Genomic DNA, 15380 nt, shown 5'->3' with positions numbered 1-15380 from the left:
TCAAAGAACGAATGAATTGAACTAATTTGAACGGATAGTGATGTCTTCAAACAGCTTTTAAGACATTTCAGGTAATAAAATCGTCTAATTAGAAAAGAAAACCGGAATTATAAGCTAGTAGTTGCTCGTGCCTTACTGATGAAGTTATTGACAATTTGACAGTTCTTGTATCTGTCACTTATCTAAAGATTTTCGATACATATTTTTAGGTACGAATTTTACGAAAATACGACGTATATTCCAATAAGTAATAATTTTTAGTAGTTTTAAAGGCCAACTTACTTAAAATTAAGTATTTGTGCACCCATTATTCACTATAATTATTTAGGTTAGGTGTTGATTCTTATGTAATAATAACAGAAGAATTGCTTGTATTTGATGTGTTTTAAGAGGATTGTCTTCTTGTACAAATACAATCGTGTCATTTAGAAACCTGTAAAATAAATTTCGAGTGCAAACAGCTGTGAAAAGATATACAATAAGCGTGACATTGGTTGTAAACGTATTGGTGTTTGCTGCAGAAAATGCTGCGCCAGCCGCTAACTAGGGCGCTTAAGCTGAGCTCGCCGGCGCGTGCAGCACCACTGGCTGCTCGCACCTTCGCTGCACAGCCCCCAGCACCAGAAAAATTCGAAGTCTTCATTGACGACAAACCTGTCCAAGTAGAGCCTGGCACCACTATCTTACAAGTTAGTATAATCTTTATCATGCCATTCTAATTAAAATTGACTATTTACTGATTCAAATATATTGATTTTACCCTCTACCTCTACATGCCTTAACAATATTATGGTGGTGATTTTGTATCACCACAATAATATCAGTAAGTGATATCACCACGATAATATGGTTTTGATAAAATCTTGTTTTTTTTTAGTAATGAGTTTTGTGTAATATGCTACTATGTTCTTCAAACATTCAAGTAAAAATATTCACTTACCTAAGTTTAATTTCAGTAATTTCTGTATATAAAGGAAACCATTAGGTTTGAAAGTTGTTCAAATATGTTCAAATATGCTAAAATATAATTTCTCATAATTTCTAAGAGAATTATTAGAACTGGGAATTGAGAACATTACAGGCAATTGTGAAATATTTGTAATTTTTTCCTACAAACAGGCAGCAGCCCTAGTAGGAGTAGAGATCCCCCGTTTCTGCTACCATGAGCGCCTCGCTGTCGCTGGTAACTGCCGTATGTGTCTGGTGGAGATCGAGAAGTCTCCTAAGCCAGCTGCGGCTTGCGCTATGCCTGTGATGAAGGGAATGAGGGTCAAGACCAACTCAGATTTGACAAAGAAGGCCCGTGAGGGTGTGATGGAGTTCCTCCTTGTGAACCATCCTCTGGACTGCCCTATCTGTGATCAGGGTGGTGAGTGTGACTTGCAAGACCAGTCCATGGCCTTTGGTTCAGACAGGAGTCGCTTCACTGACATCCATTTCTCTGGCAAGCGGTAAGTGTTTATTGAATTTTTATTGTACTGTGATATTGTGATAGGAATGATAATAGTTTAATCAGACTAATTGGAATCAGTTAAATTGATTCAGTAATTTGAATATTTTAAATGTAATTAAATTAAAGATTTATTTTTAATTTGTTTAAGAATCATAAAAAAAATCAAGCTGGATAAAAGAAAAATAAAATTTCTTTATTTTTATTTTTTTCTTTAATAGTGCTGTTGAAGACAAAGATGTGGGTCCCTTGATCAAGACCATTATGACTCGGTGCATCCACTGCACGAGGTGCATCCGATTTGCATCAGAGGTTGCCGGTGTTGATGACTTCGGTACTACTGGTAGAGGCACTGACATGCAGGTTAGTTTAAGATTGATTATAGTAGTTAACAGTTTAGTTTTATGTTAGTCTAAGTGACTATAGCTAACACTAACTTTTACATTGTAAATTCTTTAGTTTTATACATAAACAAAGGGTTTAATAATAAATTTTTTGTCCTCAGGTTGGAACCTATGTGGAGAAGATGTTCCTATCCGAGTTGTCTGGCAACATCATTGACCTGTGCCCTGTCGGCGCGCTCACCTCCAAACCCTACAGCTTTGCTGCACGACCCTGGGAGACCAGGAGGGTAAGTTGTTGAAATGTTACTCAGATGTATAAAGAATATTTTCTTTTGATGATGTTGGTTTTGTATTCTATTCTGTTTGTCGAGTGATAGTCGCAACTTAGTACTACGAATACTTAGTAACGACTACTACGACGACTGCTCGGGATGATTCACAAGCTGGGCATCATATGTATGATGACGAACAGTAAAAACGCAACATTTAGTTATTGAGTTTTTGCCTAAACTGATCTGCAAGGCGTGTTTGACGTGTTATGTTTGTTCTAAATTCGTAAGCTAGTCAAGTTAATGCTAATTTTTTTTTACTTACGTTTCAGATCGACTCTGTAGATGTTTTAGACCCTCTGGGTAGCAACATCGTAGTTGCGACGCGTACTAATGAAGTGCTGCGTATTCTCCCGAGGACCAATGAGGTAATATTCTTTATTTACAAGATTGACTATTAAAAATATTAAAGTCAAACTCTTTTTAAGGTTGTTTTGTGATCGTCATTTGGCTTCCGTCGCTTTAGCAGTGCATCAAAATCTAGTCTGCATGAGACTAAAGAGCTAAATGAAGAGCACTATTGAAAAAAGGAGCTTTATTACTCAGTAATTAAGTCCCCAAGAGGTTAAGGTACCTCTTGAGTACCAGGTCCACCTGACTTACTCAGATCCTCTTTAAATAATATTCTCTTGCAGGAGATCAACGAGGAATGGCTATCAGACAAGTCTAGGTTTGCATGCGACGGTCTGAAGAGACAGCGTCTGGTGACTCCGATGATGAAGGACAGCCGCGGAAACCTCACGCCCGTCGAGTGGGAGGATGCTATGGTCGCCGCCGCCAGGGCGCTGCAGGACTGCCCGCCTGGCAAGGTATGTGTTAAACAAGATAATAATATACTTTTAGGCAAGTTTTTGTAAGATTTCTGTAAGGTTCAACCAGATTCGCGTGGGGAAACACACATAACGGTTTCCAAATAATAAATGACACAACCAAGGCCTCTGAATAACCACACTGAAGTGAGCTTTAACAGTTGAATTTTCGGAATGTTCCCTTTCTATTAATAACTTGCAAAAGTTCGTTTAATGATCTAAATTGTCTTTAAGTTGTTTATTCTCTTAGTAATAAAGTATATTTTTCTTTGTTCATCACCAGCTCTTGGCTGTAGCCGGTGATCTGGCTGACGCGGAGTCGTTGGTGGCTCTGAAGGACCTAGTGAACAGGCTGGGCTCCGAGAACACGTGCACCGAGCAATACTTCCCGCTAGAGGGCGCCGGCATCGATCTGCGGTCCTCATACCTCTGCAACACTAAGATCGCCAGTGAGTCAATTAATTATATTATTTAAATTGGTGCATTACTCTCAACTACCCAGAGGTTAATATTGGGATATATACCAGTTATGTGTCCCTGGAATTAGTTCCGGTATTTCGGGTGAACACGGACCTCTACTTTTCTACTTTTAGTACATACATATGTATTTTTCATCTGTGCAATAATAAAATCCATCATGGCAGACAATGGAACGCCAATTGCTACGAATCTTACATACAATCTTAATCTTACTATTTCTACATAATTTATAATTATTCTTAGATGTGGAGGAGTCTGACTTTGTGCTTCTGATTGGCGCGAACACCCGTTTCGAGGCACCACTGTTGAACGCTCGTATCCGTAAGGCTTACATCCACAAGGACACCGATGTAGCCTTCATTGGACCCAAAGTGGACCTCACCTACGATTACACGGTGAGAAAATCTATACTATACTTTTCATGCTAATCATATAAAGAGGAGACATTTAATTGTTTGTACAGAAAATGTTCCGAAATGACTGAAAAAAAATCTTCATCATTGAAATGTGTACTTTTCAAGAGAGTATAACAGGCTACATTTCGACTAAATTAAAAAAAGGAGGAGGTTATCAATTCGACCGTATTTTTTATCCCGGTATTTCTACAGGATATATTAAAATTATGTCACGTTTTGTTTACAGCACGTAGGTGACTCCGCTTCTATACTGAAAGACCTAGCTTCAGGGACATCATCTCACGAAGTGATGAAGCGCTTGGAGTCAGCTAAGCGTCCCGTGGTGATCCTGGGCGCAGACCAGCTGAAGACTCCTGAAGGAGCCGCTATCCTCGCATACACTCAGGAGCTGGCTCTCCGTCTGCAGGATAAACTTGAGGACAAGAGCTGGAAGGTATGTTGGAGGAGCCTTAGGCTGCTATTACAATTGTGTCAAAATGGTCGAGATCAGTGACGGAGCTATGTAGGTTGTATAGCTCCGTCCCTCTTGCACTGATCAGTGATCGACCATTTTGACACAATTGTAATAGCAGACTATGGCCCCTGGAGACACAAGTGTACAACTACTAACCACTGGCCTGTGGTTAGTTGTTGTACACTTGTGTCATATCGTCACTTTAGTAATCCAGTCTTTTACTAGTTTAGGTTGATATGTGGTGAAATTTGCTTCCTTTTCGTAACATACTCTTAACGATCATATTCTGTCCAGGTATTGAACGTTCTCCAGCGCACAGCGTCTCAGGTGGCAGCACTGGACATTGGTTACAAACCGGGTGTTGGACCAGTACTACAGGATGGGCCAAAGGTCGTGTACTTACTGGGGGCCGACAGTGGAGTCGTATCCAGGGACCAACTGCCTAAAGACGCCGTTGTTATCTACCAAGGTATGTTATATTCACTTTGTCTCGTGGGAGAGCTATACTTCGGCACGAGTGGGTCATTATGGGTCGGCTCGACCGGAGTGGTTTGCGTTGTGTTTTACCGAGTGAGTGATGTTTCCGGAGAACTAATCTCACGTCAAAAAGGACGACAACTCACTTGTTACTTCTTTGGTGCTGCGGGTTGCGAGTGTTGTTGGCCTTGTTTAAAGTTCTGATATTATCATGGCTATGTATGTCTGATATATTTGACATAACAAAATGACTTTAAGTTTTTATTAACTCTATGATAACCCTACTCAATGACCTATAACAAAATCTCCAAGTTTCTTTAGTATTTACATATATTTATTTTCCAACAACCATCTGTATCAGGTCACCACGGCGACGTGGGCGCGGCGATGGCGGACATAGTCCTGCCGGGCGCGGCGTACACGGAGAAGCGCGCGACGTACGTCAACGCCGAGGGGCGCGCGCAACAAACTCTCGCCGCCGTCAGTCCGCCCGGCAAGGCTAGGGATGACTGGAAGATCATCAGGTACGTGATACTGGCTTAGGAGGAATGACACTAGTAATAAACAGTAACCATTTGAACAACGTCGCATAAAATATGTCGTGCTGCCGAGCGTTACAGTGCCAAATCAACGTGCCGTCGATGGGACATTTTTTTTTGTTGGTAATGAAAAACTCTTTGCAGGACCACGTAGTCTGGGATGGTACCTAGAGTAGGACAATGGGCGTAAATTATCCCTTATCTGTGCCTGACACCGGGAAGAATAAAAGACATAATAATTCCTCATGCTAATAACGACTAATTTGTTTCACAGAGCTCTATCAGAGATCGTTGGCGAGCGTCTTCCGTACGACAGCCTGGACGAGGTGCGCGACCGCTTGAGTCAGATCAGCCCCGCACTAGTCACTTACGGCAATGTAGAGGACAACAATTACTTCGCGCAGGCTCGGGCTCTTGCACAGGTACGATTCTGATAGTTCCTCATGCTTTTGTGTAGTTGATATTGTGTAGTTGAAATTAGTAGAAAATTTACATAAGTAACAAAACGATTTTCAGTCGTTTAATGAATTTAAATTAAAAAAATATATAACTTATTTTATTTTCCTAAATACCAAATTTTAATCAAATATTAGACGATCAGGATCTTAAGCTACGCTAGCGCCATCTACTCAACGCAAAAACAGAGCCCCTAACGCAAAATTATCTGTACAGAGTCTCCAGAAGCCAGTGTCCGGCAAGGTGGACGTGCAGCTGAAGCAATTAGAAGACTTCTTCATGACCGACACGATCAGTCGCGCCTCGCCCACAATGGCCAAGTGCGTCCAGGCTGTCCTCAAACAAAAGCAGTCCAAGTACTAGGCGAGCAACTTAGGAGTACGACACACGAACAAACAAACATCTCGTATTAAACGTGAGAGTATTATCTCCTCTTAAGATTCCGGTAATCACCTTATTGTGTATACACATACGTACTATAATTGCTTGTCTTGGAGCTCCGTGTGTCGTACAATTTATTAAATCTTTAAGATATATTCCCAGCTTTTGTTGTTTGAGTTTTGTACACTTACACAACTTTTTTTGGTACTAGTAAAGTTGAAAAATTTACTTTACGTTTTTGGGAGTGAGTGCAGAAAACTCAAACGTATGAAGTTGTATTTTAGGGTAATTATAAAATTTATATTTTGCCTTTCTGCAATCATTTTTACGAGGAAAATACTACAGAAATGCACTTTACGTGGTCGAGGGCCTTGTTACCTCCGTACCTCACTCGATACATTTAATCACTAGATACTTCGACTGCGCATGTACATTGTGATTTGTAGCTATTTATTTTGTTATTTAATAGATAAGCATAACAGTGTTTCAACAATTATAAAATTTCAATATATTAAATTATTCATGGTACTCCGTAGTAAAGGAATGAAGAAAAGTGACCGTTCGTAACTTGAATGTAAGGACAGATATTTGTAAATAGTAATGTTTGTAGTATAAAATAAAATGTAGTATAATGATTGTCGAAATCGTTTTTTATTTAAACTAAACACTAAAATTTTATACATATTTGGGGACCTACTAATTAAAAAGTAACAAGACAAAACTATAGTTTAATCATAATTGAAGGTCGTCCTGTTCAATCCATTGTATTTATTGTATTCCTGCAATAAACAGTACGTATTAGTAATCTATAATATAAAAATAAATCAGGTTTTCCTTTCTGACGCTATAACTCTAGAACGCACGAACCGATTTCCACGGTTTTGCATTCGTTGGAAAGGTCTCGGGCTCCGTGAGGTTTATAGCAAATTCAGGAAAAATTCAAGAGAAAAGCAGGAAAACAGGGAAAATCATTGGTGGTGAAACGGAGTTCGCCGGGATTGCTAGTAATGTATAATTGTATACAACAAAAATGATTAATATGACATTAATATTACGTGATACCAACATCAATAACTTTTCTCGCGGGTATTTTGTTCTTGCATTCGTTTAAAGTTTTTTCAGCATTCTTAAAGAACAGCATATGTATGCTATTTGTGCCGGACCACGGACTGGGTTCCTTCTCGCGACGTCTCAGGTCTGCCAGCAGCTTTCTCTGGGGCCCGAAGTATGGAAGCGGTTTGGCTGCTGTATTAGTAAAATGTAATAAAAGTTAATGGGACTGCCGTTATAGAACGTAGAAACAAAATACTGACGTCATTCCTGCTGAAACTTTTTTTAAATGGAATTCTTCCGTCGTAGTTGTATGACCAGAAACAGAATCCTATCATATCATTAGAACTTAAAACAGGATATAATGTCTAAGTCCAAGTTCTAATGATATTACTAGTGACCATGTTAGTTTAAAAACTTAGAATTCTATCATATCTGAGCATTACATGCTTTCATGCATCTTCTAGAACATTATGATATTTTATTAGGCAGATGGGGCTCTGTAGTTTCTACGATAGTGATGACTTCTTTGTGTTAGTTTGCATAATCGTGGGCAAAATAGTTTATATAACATCTATAAACTTTATAATTTCGGTTAACCCTTCGCTATATTTATTTTATTTATTTATATATTAGCTCTTCATGTACATAAATCTGTACAACGTGGGCTTAATGCCGCAGGTATTCTCTACCAGCCAGACTATATTGTCTACCACCTTACCTCTAACCTCCGGCTCAATAGCATCTCGAGTTGCTTTCTTCATAATGCGTGGCTTTTCCGACTTCGTAATATAACATTGTCGGTCGCAGTAGCACTTGTTGACGCCTTGTCGTTGGTTCACAGCCTCCGCCATTGATTTGTTGATATCAGCTATAGTCTTGTTGTTTTTGCGGTCTTGTTTCTTCTTCTCGGCATTTTTGCGTTCCTTTTTAGCAGCTCTATTTAGAAAGGGAAGGTGTTAGTCATTTTTACTATGAGAGCACGATCACTGATCATAAGTGCCAATATAACCATCTACATACATTTTTTTTGCAGTTGAATAGTACTAACTACTTGCACCATGAACCAATGAATCAAATAAGTCCAAGGATTGAATTAAGATTAATAATTATTTCATATATGGATAAGGCTAGTTTAATAGGTGTTGCGGGTGTCCATTGGCGGCGCTGATCGCTTACCATCAGGTGACTTTTAAAAAAGGTATGTACTAGTTTATATAAATTTAATGTAGGTGAGGTAAAGGTAAGTTTAATAGTAGTATACTATTGTATGTAGGTACTTATATAATTTCCCTATTTACCTATCTTCTCCTCTCTTGATATATTTTGCGAGAAAGTCATCGAAAATTTTCTTTTTTTCTAATTGCAACTGTTTTGTGGCATCGAAGTTATTTTTCATTTTTGATGATTCTCGATATTCTTTGATGACCTATTGATAAACAAATCATAAAGTTGTTATAAAGGGATACTTATAAACCTACTTCTATAATACTACAAATTATTATTGTATACTACCTTCTATACTTCTCTTTCGTGCGTAGCCTCCACGGGCTTAACCCGCACATCAGTTTAAGCCAGAAAATCAGGCAGAACACCTTAGTGGGAATGTCCCTGGTTCACCTGGTTGGCATAGACTACCAACCCTGCCAGCCCCCATTCGCTACTTTAGGAGCGAGGGTGCGTCATCTTTTTAGAGGAGTGGATCTGACGGTGCATCTATACCTGTAAGACCTTAGATAGCCATAAAGGTGTGTAGCATACCCGTTCATGGACTTGCTTGATTTGGCAGTTCAGTTGTTCCTGTTCCTTTCGACAAGCTTCTATTTTTGCAACATAGTCAGCTTCCCATTTAGCCAGCTCGTCTTTTGTCTTTTTGTATTCAGTTGCACATTGGTCTAAAGCTTGTTTTTCGACAAGTTTCATTTTGGTCTGTAAAAAGTGAAGAAGTGGTAAAAAAGAAATTCGGGATTTTATTTGCTTCACAACTTTTATATAATCATAATCATCATCTCTCATCGTCAATGGCTCGTGATAGTCCAGTTCTGGATCATGAGACTCCATTCATAAGACGGTTTGCTATAATCTTCATGCATGGTTAGGAGAACACAATTTAAAAAGTTTCATAGTTTGTTCTTACGACAATCACAAGAAGATTAGGGGTGGCGACAAATATTTTGTCCACTGCTGTTACTTTCACAAATAACTTGTTTGTCCTCCACAAAATAATTCTCTAAATGATTACGGTACCTCGGCTTCATGTTCAAGTTCTAGAAGACGCTTCATTAGTTGTGCGTCAGTAATATCTGCTTGTTTCTGTTTCTCCTTCGCCTTAGCTTCTTCTTCTTTTTGTTTTTCAAACCTTTCATAAACAGAAGAATGACAAATTACAAAGTTATTTAGGTATTATGTACATATTTGAAACTCTTCAATACATCTTTAGGAATAGAGGAACTACTTAATAGGACCATTCACATTAATAGTTTATTGCGATTCTTATTCATATTTTATTTTATATGAATAAGAAAAGCTTTAAGCGGAGAAGAATGGAAGGAGGTTAGGTAGGACGATCGCATGGCTGAAATCTAAATCTAAATCTTGAATTGATACAAGATCCAATATTGTCATAGACTAATATTGATATCGTGGGCTATTGACATTGTTGTTGTTAAGTATATATTAATTTGTTATTTTATCCTAAACTATTGATTCAACTAGTACTAGAATTTATTACATTTCTTTATTCGTTTTAGAGTTTTCAACCTCAATACATTTCCGTTGTTCCTTCATAATATCGCTGTCTTTGTCCAAGTCGAAGGTACAGAACGTCACCGTTTTAGTTTTCTTCTGTTCTTGTTCCTTTTCCTTCTGCTTTATTTCTTTTTTAAAATTGATTTGTGCCTCTCTTTCTTCTTGGTCCTTGGATTCATGAAGTGCACTAAAAAGCCAAGGGTGAGTGGAGATAAGTTAAAAGTAAAAACGTATTATACAGGTACTTACTTAGATCGCAATCACAAGATTTGTTTGTATAGGTAATCGCTCTAAATGTAAAAATAAAATTGGTGTTCAGTAAAATATCAATGGCCCTTTGAAATGAAACGAATTGACTCGTTTGTATTCGAATCTTTTGAATCAAGAATGCTAATTAATATTTTGTTCCATTGTTATTCAATACCTCACAAGTTTGTTTCCGTAACAGCTTCCTTCAAAGATCTGTTGTCTCGCCTGTTCTATGACTTCCTCGTTGTTTTTCACGATCTTTCTATTTGCGAACTCTTTGATTGTGGCCAGTTCTCTTGCCCGTTGATTTTTCTTTTTCTTCTCTGCTTTTGCTATGCAACCCTAGGAATATGAAATGTAATGTAAGTATTATTTGTTTACATCTTAGAACTTAAAAGTAGTTAAATAATATATTTTATTTTTAACTAATAGCATTGGCTGTTTTAGGTGCGTGTCAGGGAGAATAAATCACTTTTATGAATTGATTGTGTTACAACTGATCATTACGTACTTCTACGGTGTCTGGCCAATTTTTCATCCATGCCCGCGACTGTTCTATCAATGCCTGCAAATATTTATTCTCCTGTTCCAAACGATTCTCCTGCGGCTTCGTCTGCCTTGTAATTCTCTCCCATTCTGTTTTATGAAGAATCAAATTGCTCAGTCCACTACTAGGATTTCTACAATAGTGTACTTTTGATTGTGTCATGACGAAAAATGAAGTTTTCTTTTATGTGGATAAATCTATAAAGCTTCGATATTTTGCTGAGATTGGTTATGACGATGACGCAGTAGTAAAATGGTCGATGTTGTGCAATGTGTGGTGAATTCGATTCCCCTTGTTATTTCTGGAGATCACTAAATCAAACTTACATAATTATAGTAAAGTGCAGTAGTAAAGATATAGGGACAATCAAGGGACATTAGACGTGATAATTATGTATTTCACTACTTACATTCAATAAATCTAAGTTCCGCACATACCCAAGTATTAAGTAAGCACTTATCAAGTGTGTAGTTCCAAGAATACGATTGTGTTTGCGATAGTTCCAATATTTTAGGTCAAATGGACAATACATTGGAACTTATACATTCAATATTCATTGACTCTGGTATTGACAACTATTTTCTTTGTGCTCTCAGACGTGAATGGGGATTCCGTTACTATTTATGGGCTACTTATTGTGTACATAAACAACGTAAATCTTCGTGCCTTTTATATGTAGGTATGTATGTGATACTTTATGTACCAACTATGTAGTAGGTCGGTGCCTACCTAGGTACAGATCAACATCTACTCTACTCGCATGGAGATGGACTGGGCCAAAGCGGGAGAATGTGGAGTGGCATTGGATGATATTTGCTTGTAAAAAAAACTAATATAGAGACAGTTGTATTGTACCTAATGCAAGTTTGAAGTTTCTTAGATGTCTGTTGCGGTGCCCAAAAGGGCCCATAGTTAGAACATATGACTGTATTAAAATTGTAAACCACATTATACACTATGGATGCATTAAAGTGATTTAATTTGATTATATCAATCAATATCAGAATTTATAATGATTTTTATTTTTCGGTTTTGAATACGTCTTTTGTAATATGCTATGGGTACAAAGAGATATAGCGACTTTCGGCTCTTTCTAACGCGTTACCAAGTCAATGATCAGGACTTTAGTGAATTTCTTTCATCGGCTTGCTGTTTAAAAGTCAATCACTTATAGGAATGCCATAAAAATAACGATGTAAAGGATTATATAAATACACATTAGTGTTGGTAGATCTGTACACATCCACGTACTACGTACAAACCGCATATGAAATTATGAAATGATGTCGACATCAAAATGATCGCCATCTCTTCATGTGGTTATCTCGGTAAACATTTAGCTCTTTGATACTAAGTTTTATTTGGGACCGGATAGCGTTAATTAGATTAAATAACCGCCAAGCCGCCATTCCATGGAGTGGGATAGGAAATTGAGCGAAACGGTGGACGGGCGCCATTTGAGCCACCGTGTTGGGCTCATTCGTCAATGTCACGCCACCACGTTGTTTGGTATATTTTTGCATAAAAATAACTTATAGGTACAGCACTATGAAATATTATGGAAAATGGAAATATGAAGCGTTCCTAGCTTCCTGGTGCTTGTGCGCGAAATGTGAATATTATAAGACGTGAAGAATCTCATAGGGTACCTAGACTAGGTAGTATTTACCATTTATGTCTCAGTTATTGGTAGTTAAGATTTAATGATAGCATAAATTACATTTACTTAACATTTATGTGCGCTTTCACTGTAAGTCTGTAACGTAAGTCCAGGGTAGACGATTTATGTTCACAGAAATCAATATTGTACACAATGTTTTCTAGGCATTCTTGTTTAGATACCTATTAATTTAATTTCTCAAAGGTGCCTAGATAATATCTGCCATGTGCAAGATCGTAAAGATTACGAAGCAATTTTGTTCGCGTTAATTTCCCATTCTTATTTAATGTTACGATCGTACAAGGACAATAAAAGCGGTACACGTGTCGATATCAGTAAACACGATTCTGGAATCGCGTCGAGTGGGACAAATAGACGACAAATAAACAAAACGGCGTCGTCGTCCCTCGCGATTCCGACACATGTGAGCTTTGCCCGCTTTGTAACTGTCCAACTTTTTATGCAAGCCTGGTATCGCGCCCGGCCATTTGTTTCAATTGCATTGCTTGTACGTTTCAAATGTGAGGATGAGAATGTGTTAATGTGTGGTCTTGGATATGGATGGGGCCACCCATTTTACTTAAGAAATTGTATAGATATTATTAACATTCTGTCAACAAGTTGGATACAAAGATTACAATATCTAAAGATGTCGTTAGAATAAATATTTTAAAAATTAGAAAGGAGAGAGAGGACACTCATTTTTGCACTTTGGAAACGTATATCTTCCAAACAATTGATTTTAACGAATAATGGTTTTAGGAATCTTAATGTCTTTTTTAAAGCCCTATCCATAGACAAGAATCACGCATAGGTTAGCTGAAAAAAAACATTGTATATGTATGGATTGCCCCCTTTAATTTTTAAATTTATTATTTTTCATTTAGACGAACAGACAGAAATGACGAATCTATAAGGGTTCCGTTTTTTGCCATATGGCTACGGAACCCTCAAAAGGAAAGCCCTAAAAATTTTGGTTACGATTATCAATCTTCATAAAGCAACTTAATAAATAAAACTCTATATTGCAGTTCAATAAAAGAACTTTTTGAAGACTGTTTCAGCTACATACAATTTCAATTCGAATCTGTATAAGCAATATTGCTTTTGAAATAGAAATGCGAAGAGTAGTGAAATACAAATTGAATTTGCACCTTTTCTTAAGACGTAAGTACATTCCGTACATATTCGTTTCAGCGAAGCTTTGGCGCACACAGACTTATGTACCTAGTAATTTGTTCGTTCCTTGTGATTAATTATGATAAACTCGAGAATGCTGTGGTTCAATTAAAGGAATGTTTTAGAAACAGTTTAGCAATTTGTGGTTTAACTGACTTTAATTAATCTTGAATGTTTAATATTGGGTGTCTATAATTTGTATTGCAATATACTTGTTTAACTTAAAGGGTAAACGGACAGGGTGGTATATGTTAAGATTGATTCGAGAAAAGTTATTAGGATAGTTTTACAGCTTATCCACGTAAATGTTCAATGGTGCTCGACTAGTTTCAAGCCACGACAGGGGCTGATATCATAATGCAAGGTTACGTCAGTCGCGCAGTTATAAGTTCTATTAATTTTACTACATATTTGTTTTACTATAGTTATGGTACAAAAAATTGTAATTAATGTACCCGCTCTCCCGTATCCCGTATCCGTATAAAAAGTAGCCTAAGTGTTAGATCGTAATCTATTCCAATTCCAAATGTCGTCCAGATCTCTTCAGTACTTTTTGCGTGAAATAGTACCAAATATTCATAATCACAAACTTTCGCATTTATAATATTAGTAGGATAAATCTAATCTTAATATTATGCACTTTTTCAATGGTACTGGACTAGTTTCAAGCTACAACAAGGGCTCATAATCATGAGCACTCATTAAGCAAGTTATAAGTTCTATTAATTTTACTACATATTTGTTTTACTATAGTTATGGTACAAAAAATTGTAATTAATGTACCCGCTCTCCCGTATCCCGTATCCGTATAAGTGGGCTCCAAAGTAGCCTAAGTGTTATTCCAGCTCATAATCTATTCCTATTCCAAATGTCGTCCAGATCTCTTCAGTACTTTTTGCGTGAAACAGTTACAAACGTTCATACTCACAAACTTTCGCATTTATAATATTAATAGGAGAAATCTAATCTTAATATTATGCTCCTTGTGTATCTACACACGATATTAATTTTGGATTGATAGAAAACATGAAGCGCACCTGGAACTTATTCCAAGTAGATAACATGTAAAAGCCACTCAAGTACCCTATGTTGTTGATAAGTTTAAGCTCGTAAGTAGATAATCTATTTACAGAAATAAATATCATTTATCATTTATCATTTATCATTTAAACAAAAATACAATACCCGCGGTATTTTCCTCAAACTCACTTGAAGTTAGAACGATATAAGGTAACAACCAATGACCTTATTTTTATTACAATTTAAAATGTTGGATTATTTCAAAATCTTATATTTATTTATTAAACTTTGAGGAGTCACAAAATATCACTTTGATTCTTAATAAGAATAAAAACTGGTCAATGCTTATTCGATTATTCGGCATTCGATTCCAAGATCTTTCTGAATCGACAGTTGCTCTATTCGAATAGTGAAGCAGCTTTTATCTAAGAAAAAAAAGATCTTATTGTATCGATAGTTAGGTACTGTTGTATTAGCTCTATTCGAATAACGAAGCAGTTTTTAACTAAGAAAAAAAAATACAATGCCCGCGGTATTTTCTTCAAACTCACTTGAAGTTTGAACACTTCTACAAACTTTGATATAAATCACATATTTTGTAAAAAACTTTTGAAACAAAAAGCAGACATTGAAACGATAAATAAACATTAGTAGGTACTAGGTACGATGATTTCTTATTAGTTCTACGTTTGAATGCACGAGACGGCACCTAAGCTAAGCTTGTGTACTGGCTGGTTGCAGTCCGGGCTCTATCGGAAAGCCGTGAGATACGTCTGCGTGACTCGCATGGAA

At 37.1% G+C, this 15380-nt stretch overlaps 2 protein-coding genes across 4 annotated transcripts; one reads left to right on the top strand and one right to left on the bottom strand.

Annotated features, from left to right (window-relative positions):
• Positions 1–69: 69 nt before the first annotated feature.
• On the top strand, positions 70–6779 carry LOC118271651 (NADH-ubiquinone oxidoreductase 75 kDa subunit, mitochondrial). Of its 3 annotated transcripts, none has more exons than XM_035587769.2 (14): positions 70–209; positions 522–689; positions 1120–1451; positions 1672–1813; positions 1956–2081; positions 2396–2491; positions 2759–2932; positions 3216–3381; positions 3656–3807; positions 4055–4261; positions 4577–4751; positions 5121–5283; positions 5573–5720; positions 5971–6779. In XM_035587769.2, exons 2-14 carry the CDS (start codon positions 525–527, stop codon positions 6115–6117), a joined length of 2193 nt encoding a protein of 730 aa, XP_035443662.2. In that variant the 5' UTR covers positions 70–209; positions 522–524; the 3' UTR covers positions 6118–6779. The 3 variants fall into 3 exon arrangements, with proteins under 3 accessions (XP_035443662.2, XP_050549642.1, XP_050549643.1); XM_050693685.1 differs by having other exon boundaries at positions 114–247; XM_050693686.1 differs by having other exon boundaries at positions 178–328.
• LOC118271652 (mRNA export factor GLE1) lies at positions 6775–10913 on the bottom strand. The gene is made up of 9 exons (XM_035587770.2): positions 10694–10913; positions 10358–10524; positions 9917–10120; positions 9433–9544; positions 8947–9114; positions 8487–8614; positions 7907–8124; positions 7202–7380; positions 6775–6914 (listed from the first exon to the last, which is right to left on the bottom strand). Exons 1-9 carry the CDS (start codon positions 10889–10891, stop codon positions 6864–6866), a joined length of 1425 nt encoding a protein of 474 aa, XP_035443663.2. The 5' UTR covers positions 10892–10913; the 3' UTR covers positions 6775–6863.
• Between the last annotated feature and the right edge of the window lie 4467 nt (positions 10914–15380).

Source organism: Spodoptera frugiperda, chromosome 5 (assembly GCF_023101765.2).
Source record: "Spodoptera frugiperda isolate SF20-4 chromosome 5, AGI-APGP_CSIRO_Sfru_2.0, whole genome shotgun sequence".
NCBI lineage: Eukaryota > Metazoa > Arthropoda > Insecta > Lepidoptera > Noctuidae > Spodoptera > Spodoptera frugiperda.
Note: the sequence above shows the minus strand (reverse complement) of the source record. Positions and strands in the feature narration are given on the sequence as shown.